Source organism: Petaurus breviceps, unplaced genomic scaffold, assembly GCF_028583685.1.
Source record: "Petaurus breviceps papuanus isolate PSGF00001 unplaced genomic scaffold, PetGlider_PUasm1.0 90881, whole genome shotgun sequence".
NCBI lineage: Eukaryota > Metazoa > Chordata > Mammalia > Diprotodontia > Petauridae > Petaurus > Petaurus breviceps.
In genome coordinates this window covers 2,024,120-2,044,549 of record NW_027187369.1, presented here as the reverse complement: position 1 = coordinate 2,044,549, position 20,430 = coordinate 2,024,120, and the positions used below count along the sequence as shown (strand labels likewise).

The 20,430-nt window shown below is 34.5% G+C and overlaps 1 protein-coding gene across 10 annotated transcripts in view; it reads left to right on the top strand.

The window, feature by feature from the left end:
* Positions 1-20,430, top strand: part of THOC2 (THO complex subunit 2) — a 95,091-nt gene that overhangs the window by 32,493 nt on the left and 42,168 nt on the right. For all 10 annotated transcript variants that reach the window (XM_069074035.1, XM_069074034.1, XM_069074033.1 and 7 more), the window contains exons 13-18: positions 9,289-9,330; positions 11,442-11,572; positions 13,139-13,240; positions 16,116-16,200; positions 17,834-17,927; positions 20,026-20,106. In XM_069074035.1, coding sequence (XP_068930136.1) covers positions 9,289-9,330; positions 11,442-11,572; positions 13,139-13,240; positions 16,116-16,200; positions 17,834-17,927; positions 20,026-20,106 — 535 coding nt within the window. The remainder of the gene's footprint in view (positions 1-9,288; positions 9,331-11,441; positions 11,573-13,138; positions 13,241-16,115; positions 16,201-17,833; positions 17,928-20,025; positions 20,107-20,430) is intronic.

Below are 20,430 nucleotides of genomic sequence, written 5' to 3'. Positions count from 1 at the left end.
TTAAAGCAATAGAGGTTAAGTAACTTGCTCAAGGTTACACAGCCAGTTATTTTTTTGTGTGGGTGCCAAGTATCTGAGGCCAGAACTGATCCCGGGCCTCCTGACGCCAGGGCCGGCGCTTTTACTCACTGTGCCACCTGGCTGCCCCCATTTCATTATCTCTTTACTGAAACGTTCCTTGCTTTTTCAAGTACTGGTTGATTGAGTGTATTTTTTATTTACATATTTCCATATAATCTATGTATATTATTCTGTTTGTTTCATTTTGTGTTCTCTTAATTTCTCAAATTTGTTATTACTGCACAATTAACATTCTATTATATTTTTGTACTCTTTCCCCCCCCCCCAATATCCACAGAGCACCCATTTTTTATCTAGTTTGCTACCCCAATGAGTGGTGCTACGAATGTTGGTCTGTGCTGGAACTTGGGGACAGTGGGTTACTGGATGAAAAGATATGGGCAATTTAACCAATAGTGTCTCTGCTTGCCTATAGCCTTTCCAGTATTGGCTGTTGCTATTTTTTGGTCATCTTTCCTATTTTTCAATGTATGAAATAAAACTTCAGAGCATTTTTAATTTGTAATTCTTGCATTAGTATGGAGCATTCTTTCACATAGTCACTTCTGGCTTGTGTTTTTTTTTTCTTGTCTTTTTTTTTTTTTTTTTTTAGCATTTGGGGTTAAGTAACTTGCTCAAGGTTACACGGCCAGGTGTTTCTGGGTGGGTGCTAAGTGTCTGAGCCCGGATTTGATCCCAGGTCATCCCGACACTGGGGCCGGTGCTCTTACTTGCTGTGCTACCTGGCTGCCCCTGGCTTGTGGTTTTTTGAAAATTATTCTTGTCTTGTGAATCCTATGTCTTTTGGGGACTGACTTTTGATTTCTTGATTTGACTATGTTTCTAATTCTTTAGTAGCTAGTAATTTTTTTTGGTGTACCAAGAAATGTTTTAGGATGAATTTTCATGAAGCTTACTACATTGTGCCAACAGGTTTTAAAGCATTGTATGAAGCTAGTCACCTATCAGATGATCTTGCCTGATTTTACTGAATAGGATAAAGACATTCCTCATGAGTTCCCCTTTTGTTCTTCCCCCATACTTTGAAAGTGCCTTGTTGTAATGGGAATGTAAATTTTTAAGATCCTCCCTGCCCCTAGGCTAAAGTGCACCTGGAGCCTGGGGTGGGAGGCTTGTTTTTCTGTAGATACTTCTTGATTGGCCAGTGAGTCAATAAGGTTGTTACATTCTCTGAGCCAGGAGAAGGCTATATAGGCCCTGATGTGCAGCTTTGTTTTGGGGCTCACTTTGAGAAGTGTTCTGTGATTTGATCTGGATTATGGGAAGCCGTTGTTGAGAGCCCCCCCTCAGCTTTGAAAAACCCAGATGTTGAAACCCAGATGTTGATTCGGTATGGATGTAATGGTTGGACAGTTTGGAAGCTGTCTACTTGATCTGTTTCTCTGTCTTGATAATTCTGTCTGTATACTCTGATGTTCGGGGTGCTGACCTTTTTCCCCTGAACTAGGTACATATTTGACTGATTAAAGTAAGCTTGTTGACCCATTTTGAGTTGCTTTCCTTTAATAAAGCAGATCTAAGAACCTGTCTTGGCAGACACCCTGGGGGATGCTAGGGTGCTTGCCTGTACACTTGTCTTTGACTCTTTCCTTTTGATTTAGGTTCAGAGGATATTATTACCTTCCTTTTTTCTAAGACCACTTAATTGGCACCTTGATTTCTATTCTCTTTTGTATCTTCCCATTTTTTTCCTGTTTTTTAGTTCCTTTCCATTGACTTTAGAAGCATGCTTAGGTTTACCCTAGCCTTTAAAAAATAAACAATACTAACTTGTTAAGCCTGCCCTTTCTCATACTATCATTCTGTGTCTTCTTTCTCTTTTACCAGCAGAATTCTAGAAAGGGTAGTCTTACTCTTTTCTGTCCATTAAAAAAAAAATCTGCCGCTCCTTTCTCATTTCTTTGAAACATGACTTGTCTACCCCCTCCACTTTAATGAAATTATTCTTTTAAAGGCCCCTGGTAACCATGGTATCAGTTACCAAATCCACTGTTTTTCTCAATCTTTATCCTCTTCAAACTATGTTCTCTTTGCCATGGTTAATTACTTGATTTTATATTCTCACTTCTTGACTTCTACAGTAATGTATTCCTCATAACTCTGCTCCTTTGTGAATTACAGTTATGCCTTTTCATTTTTAGTCATCCCCTAGGCTCTTTCCTTGGACATTTCAGATTTTTCTATTTCCATCCCTTAGTGAATCCTTTCAATCCTCTGATTTTATATATTGCCTCTCTACAGATAAATTAGTATCTCTATTCTGACCTTCCTCAGAGTTCCAGTCCCACATTGCTAACTGCCTACTAGATATTTCTATGTGGATATCTCCCAGTAACCTTAAAGTATCCAAGAATAAACATCAATTTCCTCCAAGTCTGCCTTTCATCTTAATCTTCCTTTTCTCTTTGATTTTTTTTGATTATCTTCCCAATTGATATGGAGTCATCTTCCTCCTTCTGTTAAAGAAGCTTTTGCATGTGCCCCACCTGTTTCTTGATTTTCTTGCCATTTTCATCTAAACCCTTATCACCTTTGCCTTTACAATCTCTCTTTTTCATCTTCTCTTTCCAATTCATCTTGGAGAGTAGTCTTTCTAATGAATAGGTCTAATTATGTCATTCCTGCATTAAGATCTTCAATGACTTCCCTTTTCCTATGGGATAAAATAACAAGTATGTAGTCTTATATGCCATGCCTTGCACTATCTAACTTAAGCATAGGATCACATAACCTAGAACTGGAAGATACCTTAGAGGCCAATCCCCTCATTTTACAGAGTAGGGAAGTGACTGTCCCAAGGTTGCACAGATATTAAGTGGCAGAGCTGGTATTTGAACACAGATCCTTTGTCTCTAAGTCTACTTTCTGGTTTTATTTCATACATTTCTGTTTATTGTACATCTCTGCAAAACTGAATTAAAAGCTTTTACCTACATTTTAGTTCTGTTACTACAGAAGTATTTTTCTTATGTTGTATAATGTTGTAAATAACAGAAGTGCTCTCTCGGTTTATATTTGGTTTACAAGTGTAATCTAGAAAGCTGTCTCATGTCCTCTTTCTTAGGATCATAGATTTAGAATGGACATTTCCTTGAGGATAAGGCCTGTTCCATTCTTTGTTTGGTATCCCCTAATATGTGTGGTCCTTGGTATGTAATAGTTAACTTAATAAATGCTTATTAATTGATAGAACTGGAAAGCACCTCAGAGTCCATTTAGTTTAATCTTGTCCCTCCTTTTACAGATAAGAAAACTGAGATCCAAGGAATTTAAATGACTTGTACAAGTTTGCATGGCAGTTAAGTGTCAGAGGCAGGTTTGAACTCTTATTCTAGAGCTTTTGCTCCAGCTACTCATTTTCCTGATGATCTAATTTGCCTGTTTGATTAGAATAATCTTTAGAATAAAGAGATTACTTTGTTTTTTTTTTAGTGTGTTTTTAAAATTATGTATTAAATCATATGTAATTATATGTAAATAATTACATATTAGTTAAATTATCCTTAATTAAAGCTGGAAAAGTTTTGAATGAGGTTTTTTTTTTTAAAGAAGTGATTTTCTTTAATTTTAATAGTTTGAATCTCATCTGAAGAACATTTTATAGAAAAAAATATAATCACACATGTTTTAAAACAAATTGAGTATGATCAGATGAGCCTGGCTATTAGTTGGCTTGATAAACCCATCTGGTATCGGTATCCAATTCACTAAATGAGTGATGGGTGACAAATCATTTTATTCATTAAGTATTTATACTGGTGTATTAGTTTGAGTCAAAAATGAATTACAGAAAATAAGGCTTTCTCATCTCATTTCTGTATTCTCTTGGTAAATTTTTTTTTAAAAAGTAGATGTATATGGTGTCCACACAGTGTTTTTTGGTTCTTAAAGTACAGCTCAAACTCTTTAAGATCAAAGGCCCTGCCTCTAAAGAAAAGAATCTTAACCTTTTTTGGTGTCCTGCACCCCTTTGACAGTTTAGTGCAATTTTTGGACTAATAAGAAAAATATGTATAAAACAAAACACATAGGAGTAGGAAGGAAGCAAATTATATTGTAATAAAGAAATAATTTTTCTGCCATCCAAGTTCTCTTGAACTCCCTTCCGCCCTGGAAATCTTATCAGTGGATGTCCATGGACCCCAGATGAAGAACTCTTGCACTAAAGCAAAGGTGGTGTTGTTGAATTAAGCATTGGACCTGGGAATCAGGAGACCAAGGTTGGTCTCAGTTACAACTTCTCACAACTTTACTCCTCGACTTTTGAAAATACTATAGCTTGCCTTAGTAGAACTGTTCTTTCATATGTATCCAGTTCAAATTTTTTGTTTCATTAATTGCCTCATTCATAGAATGATACTGAACTCTTGTTTTCCAGCTTGGTTTCTGCTTTGAGTTTGCAAGTGATGTATCATGGGACTTTCGGCTTAGACATCAATCAGTCATTCAACAAACATTTAATTAAACCCCTATTAAGTTCTAAACACTATTCCAGGTACTTAGGTACAAGGACAGAGAATGAAATAATATTTACGTGAAAGGAGCTTACATTCTATTGGAGGAGACAGTTAAACATATAAATATCTACAGCTGAAGGTGGTTTTTGAGCTGTGCCTTGAAGGAAGAGACAAGTTATATGACAGAGAGGTAAGGAGAGAGTACATGGACATGGGAGGAGTGTCTTCCAGCAAAATCTTTAGGTTCTCTAGTAGGTAGGTCACAAACATTTATTAAGTGCTTACTGTGTTCCAAGCACGTTATCAAGTTCTGTGGATGAAAATAAAAGCAAAAATAGAGATTCCCTGTCCTGAAGGAGCTTACATTCTAGCCAACATAAAGACAACATAAAAGGAAGATCTGGGGAGAGACAGTAGCTGCACTATGGTATCCTGATAAACTCTAGGAGTCAGAAACACAGCTAGGAGGTGAATGAAGGATAGCTGGCCTGTGCCTATCTCCAGAATGGTGTACTTGGAAAGAGCTCACTAATTGGAGAAAGGGCTGGTATAATAGAAGAGACCACAGTCTTGGAGGAAAGTTCCAGAGTGAGAAGGCAGCTGAGTCATTTTTTAAGTCCTTAAAAAGTCAGAAGCACTTCTGGGACGAGAATGAAGCATGCCTAGCCTGGGCTGTTCTTAGAGCTATATCACATTATATTTAGGAAAGCTCCAAAATCTACTTTATATTTGACTTGTCACCATGACTTAAAATATGCTTCACAGAAATGTCATGGCAAATATAATTTTGTTCTGTGCAAGGTGAATGCTAAAGCAGTTCCTAGCTACTCTTAGAACATATAATATTAATGCCATAATTTGTTAATTAGCAACATAATCTAATTCCAAAAATGAACTCTTTAAGTTAAAGTTCAAAATACATGATCATATGTGATCATTTTATTACTAAAATGCTCTCTGTCTTGGTGTTGTTTTAAGAGAGTAGAGTAAATAAAAGTACAAAAATCCCAAACAAGAAATTTGTGTTATTAGTTTTGCACATTTAGGAGTTAAAATATAATTTTTCATTATTTCCAAAAGGTTTAGAGTAGTAGTGCTCATCAAAATGTGGTTTGGGTGTTTCTGACCTACTTTCAGGGAGTTTGAGAGGTCAAAATTATTTTCATAATAATATTAAGAAATTTTAATTTCTAATAGGTAAATACTGATAAATATAATCAACATAAACAAAAACTATTTGGAGAGAGGGCCCTCAGTAATTTCTAAGCGTAAAGGAGTCCTGAGACCAAAAAGTTTAACTATTTCTGGAAACTATACTCTAATCTCTTACTCCCATTCCCCTCAACCAAACACCACCCCCAGTGTACCACCCTAAAGCTATTCACCACTTCTACCGTGTTTTCTTGAGTGCCTGTTCCATAGACAACATATAAAATTTTTTCCTTTCCCATTCCTACTGTCTTCTGGGTTCATTCATTCTCCTGATTGACTGGTTGAGGTAGGGGAATTAGATTGCTTCTTGCCATCATCCACAAATGCTTCATTTCCTTTGGATGCTGAAATTCCCTTATCTTCTTATAGTCTTTAAATTTCTGCTTTGCACCTCCCATACCCTGTCCAACCTCAATGTGAAATCCTTTCTGTGCTGTTGGTTATCTTCATCTGGATGGAGCTGCAAAAAACATGTAATTGATTTTTTGCCCTTCAAAGTCATCCTTTTACCTCCATTGAACCTTCTACCCTGTGAAAAAGGAAAAAAAAGTCTCAGTATTTAATTATGAAAATTGTTTTGATCTTGCAAACACCAGAGGTTGGGAGACCTCTGCACTAGAAAAATGTTTTGGAACTTTTTGGGGCAGTAACTTAAATATCTTGGTCACTTAAGCATTTTTCCTGCGTTGCGCAAATCACATTTAGGGGAGTCTTGAATTTATTTCTCTGTAAAATACCCACTTGAGGAAATATTAGTAAAGTCCTGGGTTTTATTTTATGAGAAATCATGTGTATTGATGCTTTTCCTTCTTTGGAGAAGGCTTTACAAAAAAAACCCTTTTTTGCCTTCAGCATACTAGTAAACATTTTCTGATAGGAGCATTAACCTAAATTACTTAATACAGAATTAAATATTTCCCAGATATCTTGATGGTGATGTTCCATTTGTTCAGAACTGAGTTTCATTCATTTATGCATATGATTTGTCATTGTTTTTGTCTTTAAGCTTTAGAAATACAGGATCTACATTTTAGACTTTTTTCTTTTTTTTTTGCCTTTTGGAGGGCAATTGGGGTTAAGTAACTTGCCCAAGGTTACATGGCTAGTTTTGCGTGTGTGTGTGTTAAGTGTCTGAGGCCGGAACTGAACTCAGTTCTTCCTGACTACGAGGTCTTCCTGACTACGAGGCCAGCGCTTTACTCACTGCGCCACCTAGCTGCTCCAGACTTTTTTCTTTACTTTCCAATTTTGTGGGTGTCCATGAAACAAAGTTTTTTTTTGTACCTTTCCCCTCTCATAGACCCTTCTCTCATTGTAGAGAAAAACTGTTAAGTAAAACCAACTGACATATCATCCAAGTATATGGTTGTGTGTGCCTGGACAGTGTAAAGTAGTTTAGTGATATATACAATAAATCTTAAAACTTTTATTTAAAAACTATTTAAAGACTTTATTCTGTTGGCTGCAGTCATTTGTACATAATTTGACACTGAGTTGACAAGATTTTGATACGTTTGTTAATCATTTATCACCATTTTTAGCATTTATATTGTGCCTATTATGTCAGGCAGTGTGCTAAGAACTTTACACATACCTCATTTGATTCTCACAATAACCCTGAGAGGTGGGTGTTATTGTCATTTTATAGGTGAGGAAACTGAGGCAGTGGTTAAATGATTTGCCTAGGGTCACATAGCTAAGTAAACCTAAGACTGGATTTGCATTTGAATTTTCCTGACCACACTTCTAGCTCATTGGCTATTTACACTATCTCTAACCTAGGGTTTCTTAACCCACGAACTTAAAAAAATTTTTTTTTTAATTTTTTGGTCTTTATTAATTTGTTTACTTTCAGTTTACAAGATTCATTTCCACAATTCCTTGAGCTTCAAGTTTTCTCCCCCCCCCCCCCATGGCAGCATACAATCAAGTATAGTATCTGCAAATACTTTCACATTAGGCATTAGTCAGGTTATAAAGAAGGATTGTATCAGATGGAATGAAGAATGGGAAAGAGGAAACAAAACCAAACAAGAAAACAAAAAAGGGCAGGTAGTTTGCTTCAATCTGCGTTCAATCTCAGTTCTTTCTTTGGATGTCTCTCCATCATGAGTCTTTCAGGGTTGACATAACCCTGGATTGCTGAGAAGAGTCCAGTCTATCAAAGTTGGTCATCACACATACGTTGTTTCTGTAATTGTGTACAAATTTCTCCTGGTTCTACTCTTCTCACTCAGCTTCAGTTTGTATAAGCCTCTCCAGGTAAATATGAAGACCGTCTGCTCCTCGTTTATTATAGCACAATAGTATTCCATAACGTGCATATACCACAACTTGTTCAGCCATTCCCCAATTGATGGGCACCCCCTTAATTTCCAATTCTTTGCCACCACAAAAAGAGCTGCTATATAAAATATTTTTGTACAGATGGGTCTTCTTCCCACTTCTATGATCTCTTTGGGATACAACCCTAGAAGTGGTATTGCTGGGTCAAAGGGGAACTTTGAACTCAGATCCTTCTGACTCCAGTGCCAATGCTCTATTCACTGCACCACCTAGCTGCTCTGGCAAGTCTAGAATTTTCCATGCAGTTTAAGTAGCTGAGTTTCTAGGCCATTGAGGTATACTTAGTTATCTCCATCTCTAGGAAGAGTTTCTTAAAACTTTTGGGACATATGACATGGTGTCAAGTCATTTTGTAGTGTTTTCATCATCTGTTCTCTCAAATAAGTGTTAGTCATTGCCTTTAATATGAATTCAGCTGCCTTTTTTCATTTCTATTGTTATAGTAGTTGTGTATTTTTTTCTCTTGGTTGTTTTCTTGCAGCTGAATCAGGTCACAAATCTTACTATATTTCTCTGAATTACTCATGTTTATGTTTTCTTATGGTACAATAATATTCCTTGACATGGATCACAGTTTAGCCATTACTTTGTCAATGGGCACTTACTTTCTTTCTGGCTTTTTCCATCCATTTTTTTTTTCCCATTTAGGATTCTTGTAGTTAGTTGCATATGATTTCCTCAGATTTGGTTTCTGTCATTTAATATTAATGTGATTATCATACTCCCTTTCATCTTTTCATCTTTTTGGAGGAAAACAACATGGAAGCCGGATATTATTTTTCTGGCTACTACAACTTTTCCTTAGATTTTGATTATTTCAGTATGGTGAAGTTTAGAAATGTTTTTTGAAATGTTTTTATTTTAAAAATGGGGTATTTGAAATAGAATATTAATAGAGGTAAATAAGAAATGTAACCATGAGATGTAACCCAATTTCATTGCTTCCTGGGAAGAATTGTTAATATTGCCATTATCATGTCTTATTTAGGAATTTCTAATTCAAAGAATTTTTCACTTGTACTCATTTAACTGGGTGTTCTTAATTCCTTTTGGTATATATGTAAAGAATAAAGAAAGCATATATTTCAGGGCATTGGCTAACTTAATATACTGTCTTTAAGAAGAACAAATCATGACATAGTTAAGAGAAAACAATTTATGCTTAATTTTAATTTTGTGTACATGTTTTTAGTTTCAGGTTGATGGAAATAAACCAGAAGAAAAAGACAGAATGGTAAGAGTCTAGGAAAACATGACATCTAATATTTTATTAGGCACAGCAGTATACAGAAAATTTTTATTGTGAGCCAGTTATAGCCATATGTAAGAAAATGCTTCATAATATTTTATCACTACTTAAAAAGCACTGTTTTTGGAAGAGCCTACAAATTAAGTTTTTTCAGATTAACGTCCTCATTAACATCCCCATTCTACGAGGTTGTGAAGGGCAGAGTGATTAAAGCAGCATTCCTTGTTAAAAAATACTTTTTTTTTTTTTTTTTAAAGCAGTCGGGCTTAAGTAACTTGCTCAAGGTTACATGGCCTGTTATTTCTGGGTGTAGTGCTAAGTATCTGAGCCCAGGATTCAATCCCCAGGTCATTCCGACACTGGAGCCGGTGCTCTTACTTGCTGAGCCCCTATGATTTGCCATTTCTTTCTCCATCTCATTTTCCAGATGAAGAAACTGAGGCAAACAGGGTTAAGTAACACACAGCTAGTAAGTTTCCAAGGCCAGATAGCAACTCAGAAAGATGAGTGTTCTTAACTCCAGGCCTGGCACTCTGTCCTCTGCCACCTAGTGGCCTGTATCTGGGATCTAACTGTAACTCAAATTCAGAGTAACACAATGTCTTGCTCTCTTGCCTCCTTATTCCTTTACCTTATTGCCATGTGGGAATTTGGGCAGGAATTACTAACAGCATCAACTCTCTAGGGTTCAACTTTATAATAACCCTAACACCTCTTTTTGGGGCTTAGATTATTTAAGGATTTATATAACTAGCCTCATTTATCTAGGTCTTTCAATATGGAAGTTAATTATTAACCTTTTATTTTCTCCTTAAGCTTCCTCCTGCAAATTTTTTTGTAACTGTTTAGCATAAAGAAACATATTTAAACACATTTTGACCAGTTAAGTGAGATTGTAAAGAAGATGAATCTCCTTTTAGCTTTGCTTTTGTCTAAACCAGTATTTTTCTGCATCAGGTTTGCTTAAATTGGAATAAGCTGGTATAATCAAATTTCTCTACATGAGATTTGGCTTTTCTTACCCTATATGTCTGGAATATAAAGTAAAATGATTACTGCCAGTTATCAAGATTGTTTCTATTTTCTAGCTGCACTTAGACTTTGGAATACTAGTAGAGATAATGGGCAGTTCAACATAATACATACTTTCTTTAATAATCATCTTAGATTGGTCTGACTTTAAATCAAATCACTTTTTTTGGTCTTATCTACATTTAAATACTTAATCCTGAGTGGGTAAAGAATATCACTGTTGGTTATTTCTCTACAGTCAGCTGTTTTTCTTCCCCCTTGTATATTATTAAGTAAATTGAGTATAAATGATTTGAATTACTTGACTTTTTGAGTTGGATTTTTTTCCCCTTTATTCATTTTGTAGCAAGGCATAATTCACAGTATCTTAATTATTCCCCTATGTTAAATTAATAAGCATTGACTATGTGCTAGGCAGTGGGGATGCATAGATAAAAATGAAAGGATCCTCAAGGAACTTATGTACACGTATATAAGAGTATATACAGTACAGGGCAATTTGGAGAGGGAGAGCAGTAGTAGCTTGGGTATTAGTATAGGCTTCTTTTAGAAGGTGGTGCTTTAGTTCAGTCTTGAAGGAAACAGTGTATTGCAAGAGTAAGGCAGGAGGAAATACATTCCAGAGGTAGATGACACTTAGAACAGACAGAAGAGGGGGTGGAGTTGAGGTCAGGAAGTGAGAGTATAGACAGAATCAGGATAGAGCCTTTGGATCAACTGCAGTTGGAGGGTGGGGTATAGAACTCTGATGAATGTAACCATGATTTCAGAACCAGCAGAGGAGACTGAGAGTGTTCATACAGGAGAATTAAGAACAGTTTCCAGAGAGGATTTAGTGGTTTCAGATGCAGCAGATAGGTCAAGAAAAATGAGATTGAGGAAAGAACTTTTAGATTTGAGGATCCAGAGATTGATCATTTGGAGAGATATATTAACTCTTGGCCATTAATAGTTTTCCCATGTTAATATATTCTTATATATATATATGTTATAGGTGTTTCTGATCTGTAGAAAAGTTTAGGCAAATAGCCATCAGCTGATCTGTTGAAATTTTTTTTTTGTAGGAAACTTTACTTAGTTGCTTGCTGGATATTACTGACCAGGTGCTACTTCCTTCTCTTTCTTTGATGGATTGCAATGCTTGTATGTCTGAAGAACTATGGGGAATGTTTAAATCATTTCCGTATCAATACAGGTAAGCATCGGTACTTTTTGGAATTTGAACCGTTAATTTTGATGCATTGACAGCATTTATTTTCTCTCCCTCCCACTCATTGCCCCCATTAAGAAGAAAACAAAACCTTTCTAACAAAGGTTGGAAGCAAAACAAATTTTCCCTCATTGACTATGTCTAAAAACGTGTATCAGTCTGCATATTTAATCCATTACTTCTTTTCGAGGAGGGGTGGGTATCATTGGTTTTCTGAAATTATGGTTATATTGATCTGAGTCTTTAATTATTTTAATTATGGTTATATTGATCTGAGTCCTTAAGTCTTTCATGGTTGTTTGTTTTTACAATGGTGTTAGAATATAATTGATTCTTCTTCTAACTCTTCATCAGTTCATACAAGTCTTCCCTTTTTTATGCTACAATAGTATTTCATTACATTCATATGCTATAATTTGTTCTGCCATTCTCCAATTGATGGACATTCCTATAGTTTCTACTTTGCCCCCAGAAAAAGAGCTATTTTTGTACATATGGATCGTTTTCTTTTTTTCTTTGATCTCTTTGAGTTATAAGTCTAATAATGATATTGCTTGCTCAGAGGGTGTGTGCAGTTAAGTAACTTTTTGGTCTAAGATCCAATCAGATTGCCTTCCAGAATGGCTTGATTCACTACCCTGTCAACAGTTTTCCTGCATCCTCATCAACATTTGTCATTTCCCTTTTTTATTTGGATTTTTTGCTGATCAGATGACTGTATGATAGAACCTTTGGAGTTCCTTTAGCTTTCATTTCCATAATAATAATTTTGGAGGATTTTTTTCACATGGCTATTGATAGCTTGATTTTCTTCCCTGGAGAAGCGTCTGTTGATACCCTTTGACCAATTAGCTATTGGGGATTGGCTTTTATTCTGAAAAATTTGAACCACTTCCTCTTAATAGAGTATTCCAGTAGACTTAGGGCAGTTTAAAGTGTTAGTACCTATAGTATTATAAATACTACAAATTTATAAACAAACTGAAAAGTTCGTTAATTTAAAAAAATATATCAGTATGTCTTGGTAAAATTTGACATAACCAGTGTTTTATGTATTGCTTTAGATGATTTTAAAAACTTGCCTCAGCTGTAGCTTAGTTACTGAATAGATTGCTTTTCTAATCTTAGTCTTAAGATCATTTAAAGAATGAGATTTTGATGCATTTTTGATGGGATAAGAAAAAATGTAATGGAGATATATTAGGTGACCAAGTGACCAAACAATAGGACCTCCGCTACTGATGAATTGGTTTGAGAAAATGTCATCTAGAAACTGTCCCATATGCAGTGCATAATGACAAGGTGTTCAATCTTGTCAAAATTAAAATTCATTATTCAGAATTCACAGAACTAAGTATGAAATTTAAATACTTTTAAATGATTTTTTTGGTGAGTTTGGAGCATTTATATTTTATGAATTTATTAAAGCTTAAAACTGCACTTAGACTTTTGTTTTGGGACATGCCTGATATATAAATGAGACTTTTGTCATTCATTGGCTTTAATCTTACATAATGTTTCTTTTTTTTTCTCTGATCTCTCTTCTTTAAGGTATCGTCTGTATGGTCAGTGGAAGAATGAAACTTACAACAGTCACCCACTTTTGGTAAAAGTTAAAGCTCAAACAATAGACAGAGCCAAATATATAATGAAGTAAGTTTTTTAAAAAAATTCTTATATTTGTTGAATCATAGTAAAATTAGAGCTTAAGGGTAAGCATGAACTTTAAGTCCATGAGTCTTAAGTTCCTAGGTACCATGTTAATCTAGTAGTTATTTTTATATTATACCTATGATGTAATAGACCTTGTTCTAAGATTTTATATTCAGGAAGACTATACATCTAATAAAAATTGTTTTGAACAGACTTGGAGGATATGGAATCAAGTTCAAGTAAAAGGATGATTACAAAAGTGTAGCATGGTACTGAATGTAAAGCTGACTTCAGGAAAGACAAAAGTTTAGTGAGTTGAGGTTAGCATGCAAGGGACAGCAAGTTTTTTTTTTAAGGTACATTGGGGGAAAGAAGTCAAGAAACATTTGTTAAGCCCCTACTAAGTGCCAGGAACTATGCTAATTAAGCACAAGGGATACAGAGAAAAGCAGAAACAATCTCTGAAGGAACTCAGTCTAATGGGGAAGATAACCTGGAAACTTGAATGTACAGACAAGTTAGATGCTGGCTGATAATGCTCATCTCTTCCCTCTAAGATTTAAGAGGATTGGGAAAGGCTTCTTGCACAAAGTGGGACTTTTAGAAGCACTAAGAAAGGATGGAATAGCTGCATAGAATCAATGGGACTATAATAGGTGATAGAGAGGGGGGAGAACTACTCAATTTTAATTTTGCTTCTGTTTTGCCTGCCAAGGTGAATAATCTTTTCCTGGAAAGGACAGAATAGAAGCAGATAATAGTACAAAGATAACTGAGATAGTAAGAGAGCATTTAAGTTGCTTTTGAGTTTGTCACCTGGTCCAATGAACTATATTATTGGATACTGAAAGATACCGAGAGAAATGGGATTGCTGAGTCTTCTGTGTGCTTTTATTTTGAAGATTTTTTTACTGTTGAAAGGTTTGGTGGAAATTTAAAAATCCTTCTTGGCAGGAATCTCAGTTTTTTAAGAGGTTTTACTGCTTAGTAAATCTCATTTAAAATTTTAAGAGGTTTTCTATAAAAGGTTTTGGGTGAGCTAGGTGGTATAGTAGATATAGTGCCATACCTGGAGTCAGGAAGACTCGAGTTTAAATGTGACCTCAGATACTGTGTGACCCTGGGCAAGTCACTTAATCCTGTTTGCCTTGGTTTCTTCATCTGTAAAATTAGCTGGAGAAGGAAATGGCAAACCACTCTAGTATCTCTGCCAAGAAAACCCCAAATGGGATGATAACAAAGAAAGGATATGACTGAAAACCAGAACGTTTTGTTTTCTCTCATTTCAGCAGTCAAGACTAAACAGTAGTTTGTGTCAATTTAGATTGTCATCCTTGAAGAAGATAGTACTTGGAACTGCTAGTTCTGTAGTAAAGATGCTCATCCCAGTTTTAGATGTAGGGACAGTCACTACCAGTCATGCTATTTTTATGTATATAATAACATACTTGTGCACTGGAATTTGTGTCAGAAAAATTTGAGTTCAAAATTTGGCTGCAGACACATAACTTTGTGACCCAGTCAAGATAACTTAATTTCTATTTGCCGCAATTTCTTTGTCTGTCAAGTGGGGATAATAATCATGAGATTTTTTAAAGCGCATTCTTTGCCTGATGAGCCTATGGCTCTTTAAGGATTACAATGGATGACTATTCAGCAAGACAGTTTAAAGTGTGAAGAGATGGTGATCTTAATTGAATTGCCAATTATTCACAGGAAAAATAATTGAATCAACCAGAAATAAGCTTTAAGGTGATCTGTTAAAACTCTTTAATGTGTGCTTTGCTTAATTTTGTGTTGACAAGGTTTTTTTTCCTAGGAATTCCATAGTTGATCACTTAAAGGACACAGGTCAATGAAGCAGAAACATTCCCTGTATGCATGTGAAGTTATAGCTTGTTTAATATATATATATAATATATTATGTATTCTATAATATATAATATAAAATATAGTTTGTCTAATAAAGAAATGCTGGAATGTTATTGAAAAATTGAATTCAGCAATTATTTACTGAGTACCTACCAAGTATCAGGTGCTATTGATCGAAAGCCAAAAGCAAAGCATCATATATCTGATAGGGTTGTTTTGTTCTTTTCCAAGAGAATATAAGCTCCTTATGGACATATACAGACTTAGATAATTTAATCAGATTTTAATGATCTGATCTAAGTAAGATGATACTTTGGGTATCATACATGGGTATGATACTGTGAACTTTTTTGTAGTTGAATATGGTTTATTTGTAGTTACTTAGGATAAAAAGATGAAGTTATTTCCATTGTGATAATTTCTCTTTATATGTTATCAACTCAACATTTTAAAATTTCTGGGATTTTTTTTTTCTTTTGTCATTTGGGGAAGTTGGATCAGCAAGGAGTAGAGAAAGGAATAAAATTAATAAGTTGCTTTCTTTACTTTGACTCTGAATAATGATAGAGATTATTTATACAGGTCTTATAGACTCTGACATACTATAGTGTTAAGCAGAATGGAGATTTTAGGTCAGTAACAAGACTATGTGCTTATCCTTGGTTAGAGAAATTGTGAAAACTTGAAAAAAAATAGATCTGTGGTTTCTTTGGTGTAGGGAACTGTATACATCATTAAAGCCTTTAAACTATTAAGATTATTTTGAATTATTAACTTTGAAATTTTAAAAAGTTTTTGTAACATTTACATCCTAAATATCTTGAGCATTCTTAACAGATTGTTTTCTGATTGCTCTAGAAACAATTCAGGATGGGCATTTACATATAGTTACTTAATGTGTTTTGGTAAAATCTTCTGTATTGAAAGTAACATCTAAGAATTTTATAATAGGAGAGATACTTACCTTAAAATGATCCTTGCAACTTTTTCCCCCTTCTACCAGGAGATTAACAAAGGAAAATGTGAAGCCTTCTGGAAGACAAATTGGGAAATTGAGCCACAGCAATCCAACCATTTTGTTTGATTACGTATGTATTAAGCCAAGTTAATGTAAAAATCCATTCAAAAGACTTTTCATTTTTATCTTTCTATTTTAAAAGACATCTTAGATAAATATCTCCATTTTAAATAAACATTTTAGATGATGTTTAAGATTTGGTATGGTCCTTGAAAGTCCTTAATTCCACTTCTTCCCTGTAGTTCATATATAGTACTTTGTAACCTTAAAGTGCTATGTAAATATTAGTTATTAAGGGTTAAATTTTTTTTTTTTAAGCAATTGGGGTTAAGTAACTTGCTCAAGGTTACATGGCCACTTATTTTGTGTGGGTGCCAAGTATCTGAGGCCAGAAATGATCCTGGGTCTGGCACTCTTACTCACTGTGCCACCTGGCTGCCCCTATTAATGATTAATTTAAACAATAAATTTAAAATATTTTAAAATTCAGTTTTATTTTCATTTCCAACCCTTTTCCCCTCATACTTCCTTTCTCTCATTGAGAAAGCAAGAAAAACAAATCCTGTTATAAATAGGTAGTCAAAGCAAAACAGATGACTGTGTTAACCATATACCCCTTCAAAAAAAGGGAAAACAAGATATACATCAATTTTTATTCCAGGTCTTACCAGCTCTCTGTAGAGGAATAGCATTTTTTATAATGAATCTCTTGGAATCATGATTAGTTAACTTCATAGATCAAATTTAGTCTTTCAGCTTTTTTATATTTACAACATTATTATTATATAAATTAAGACAGTATCTTTACCAGAAATCTTTCCAGTGAGGCTGGATATGATAGTATAATTTGTTTACTAAATAGTATGGGAATATAATACTGCAATCAAATACTTTAGTAATAAATACTAATACTACTATAAAGCTATTTTTAATTTAATTCTTGATTACTTTGTTTTTATAATGGCATTATTGAAAATAACAAGGTTTTTGTTGTGAATTGGATTAATGAAGAGTGTAAAGTCAATAAGTAAACATTTATTCCATGCCTACTATGTGTCAGCTCTGTGAAAATGCTTGTGTTGCAGCCCAAATATAGCACTAATTCCTTCACAGTGGAGAAGTTTTTTAGAACATTTCATATGAGATGCTACCATTTTGTAGTTCTTCAAGTAAGGTTTAGCTTATTCATACTATTATAATTAGAATAATTATTTCTGTAGTGGTTTAAGGTTACAAAGCAGCTTTTTCCTCATAGCTCATTGAAGGTAGGTAGGTTTTGTTATTCCCAACTTTAAAATTAATTTCTTAAAGACCAGCTTTTTGAGATTTATAAAAATATTCTTAACAGATGATACTCAGGTTGCTATAAAATCAACTAAGATGGGAATCTAAACTTTAAAAGGTTTTCGGGGCAGCTAGGTGGTGCAGTGAATAGAACACTGGCCCTGGAGTCAGGAGGACCCACGTTGAAATCCGACCTCAGACACTTAACACTTACTAGCCATATGACCTTGGGTCACTTAATCCCAATTGCCCTCCCAAAAAGCAAAAAACAAACAAACAAACAAAAACTTTAAAAGACTTTAAAAAATATTGTTAATTGAGTAACTTTATTTAGCCACTGATCTGCTGGCATATCCTAGTAATTATTCATGTCTGATGGCATTTTAGATTTTAAGTTGCATCTTTTCTTTTTCTTTCAGATTTTATCACAAATACAGAAGTATGATAACTTAATAACACCAGTGGTTGATTCATTGAAATACCTCACTTCATTGAACTATGATGTCTTGGCCTGTATCTTTTTTTTTTTTTGTCATACTTGTATACCTAAGAAACATGAAAACCAATGCACAAAAAATGTAGTTCTCCAAATAAGTGGTTTTAGACACAAAAATGAGAAAATGTAAGTTTAAATACAGCTCTTTTTGCAATAATCTTCGGTTAGACTTTGTCAGGTGGTAATTTTTTTTCCCTTGGGCAGTTGGGTGGTACTGTGGATAAAATCTTGCATCTGGAGTTAAGAATATGTGAGTTCAAATATGGCCTCAGACACTTATTAGCTATGTGACCATGGGCAAGTTATTCTATTTGCCTGTTTCCTCATTTGTAAAAATAATAATAGCCTCTCCCTCACAGGGTTGTTGGGAGGATCAAATAATATTTACAAAGCACTGCACAGTGCCTGGCACATACCAATATATAAATGTTAGCTATTATTATGAATTATTATTATTGGCACTAAAATGTTAGAACAGTTCAGATAGATATTATGATATAAAGATATTATGTGCTTTGTTACTTTTTGAGACAAATAAAAACAAAATATTGTTTTTGTTATGTATAGGTCTTCTTTCTTTGATCTTCTTTGGTATAGCTCTAACAGTGGTATAGCTAGACCAAAGCATTTAGGGACTTTTTGGTGGTATGTCCCGATTGTTTCCTGGAATGACTGGACCAATTCACAACTCCACTAACAGTGCATTAATATGCTTGTTTTCCTGCAGCCTCTACAACATTTGTCATTTCCTTTCTTTTGGTCAGTTTTGCCAATCTGATGGGTATAAAGTGAGACTTCAGAGTTGCTTTAATTAGTATTTAATTATTAGTGATTTGGAACATTTTTTTGATGGTTCTAGATAGCTTGCTTTTAACCTTTGACCATTTATGAATTGGGGAATGGCTCTCATATTTTACAAATTTTTGTCATTTCCCTATGTATCTTGAAAATGGGACCTTTGTTACTGTTTTCTCTTTTATTTGTATAGAAACTTAAAATTGTATTTAATCAAAATTGTCCATTTTATTATCTTCTAATTCTTTATCTTCCTTTCTCCTTTAATTTGTTTATGATGTGACTGTTTGAAAAATATAATCATTTATTCATATGCTGTTTATCTTTGTATATCATGTGAGTTGTTGGTCCAAACCTGATTTCTGTTAGGCTACTGCCTATTTTTCCCAGCAGTTTTTTTCCCTCCAAAACACCCCTCTGATAGTTATGTTAAAGCATTAAAACTCTTAAAACTATAGCATTGTTGTTCTTAATATTATATTGGCACAGCTCAGCAATGACTATTGAATAGCCCTCAAGGTATTTGTTTTTATTTCTTTATGAAGCACTTTTGCATTTGAGTCTATGTGTTTTGTATGCTTTGGTAGATTTATCCCCAATCATTTTATTTATGCATTTTGTAGTTATTTTGAATGGCATTACCCTTTTTACTCTAGTCTCTTCAATTTTGCTATTTTATAACTATGTGGTTGAGATTTTCTATTATGCATTCTGTGCATTAATGGTTGCTGTTCTCCCTTTCCCCTCAAATTTCCCCACAAGTACTCAAAACAGTAATAAATGCAAACCTTAAAGTGCTGTACTATATTAAAGTTCTGTCAGCTATTATAGCTTTAAAATTAAGAACAGCTTTCTTCACAACTTCTTAGGTTTAGTTTAAGTATATTATTGTCACTCTGACTGAAGCTTCTGCAGGCTCGAAAAGGCGAAGTGACTTGTTTAAGTCATGCAGTGTCAGAGAAAGGATTTGAATCCAGTTCTTCTGGCTTCAAGGAATCAGCTTTCTTTCTGCTTTACCATTCTACTTCTTGGAGTATTTCCCTTCATTATTTCTTCGTATGCTTAGATGGGTTTTTGTTCCATAAGAAGAGGAAGAAAAGATTCTTACATTTACCAACCACATTTTTTGTCTTGGTATGATTGGGTATATCTTGACTGCTAAGAATTTGGACAAGGTGCTAAGAATAAATGCATTTTCCCTCATCCTTTACTGTAGTTAGAAAACAAATAATTTTTAGTTTTTAAAAGATCTTGGAATATGTTGTGTTTTCCTAGTAGAGGCTCTGACAAATAAATATTTTCTCCTTAATACTACACGAGATTGTATCATCGAAGCTTTGGCTAATCCAGAGAAGGAAAGAATGAAACATGATGATACGACTATCTCAAGCTGGCTTCAAAGTGAGTATTGTTCTTCTTATGTATTTTAATATATGTAAGAGTTTCTACCTCAGTGGAATATTTCTTTATATGAGCAGCTGCTTGAGGTAAAAGTGGAACAGTGGATAATTCTCTGAACCTGGAATCAGGAAGATCTAAGTTCAGATCTAGCCTCAGATGCTTGCTGTGTGACCCTGGGCATGTTACTTAGCTTCTGTATTTCTCTGTTTCCTCAGCTGTAAAATGAGGATAATATACTAGCCATGGGAGTTTGGGCAAGTCACTTAACCCCAATTGCCCTGTCTTCCTCCCTCCAAAAAGCAAAAATGAGGATAATAAAAGCAT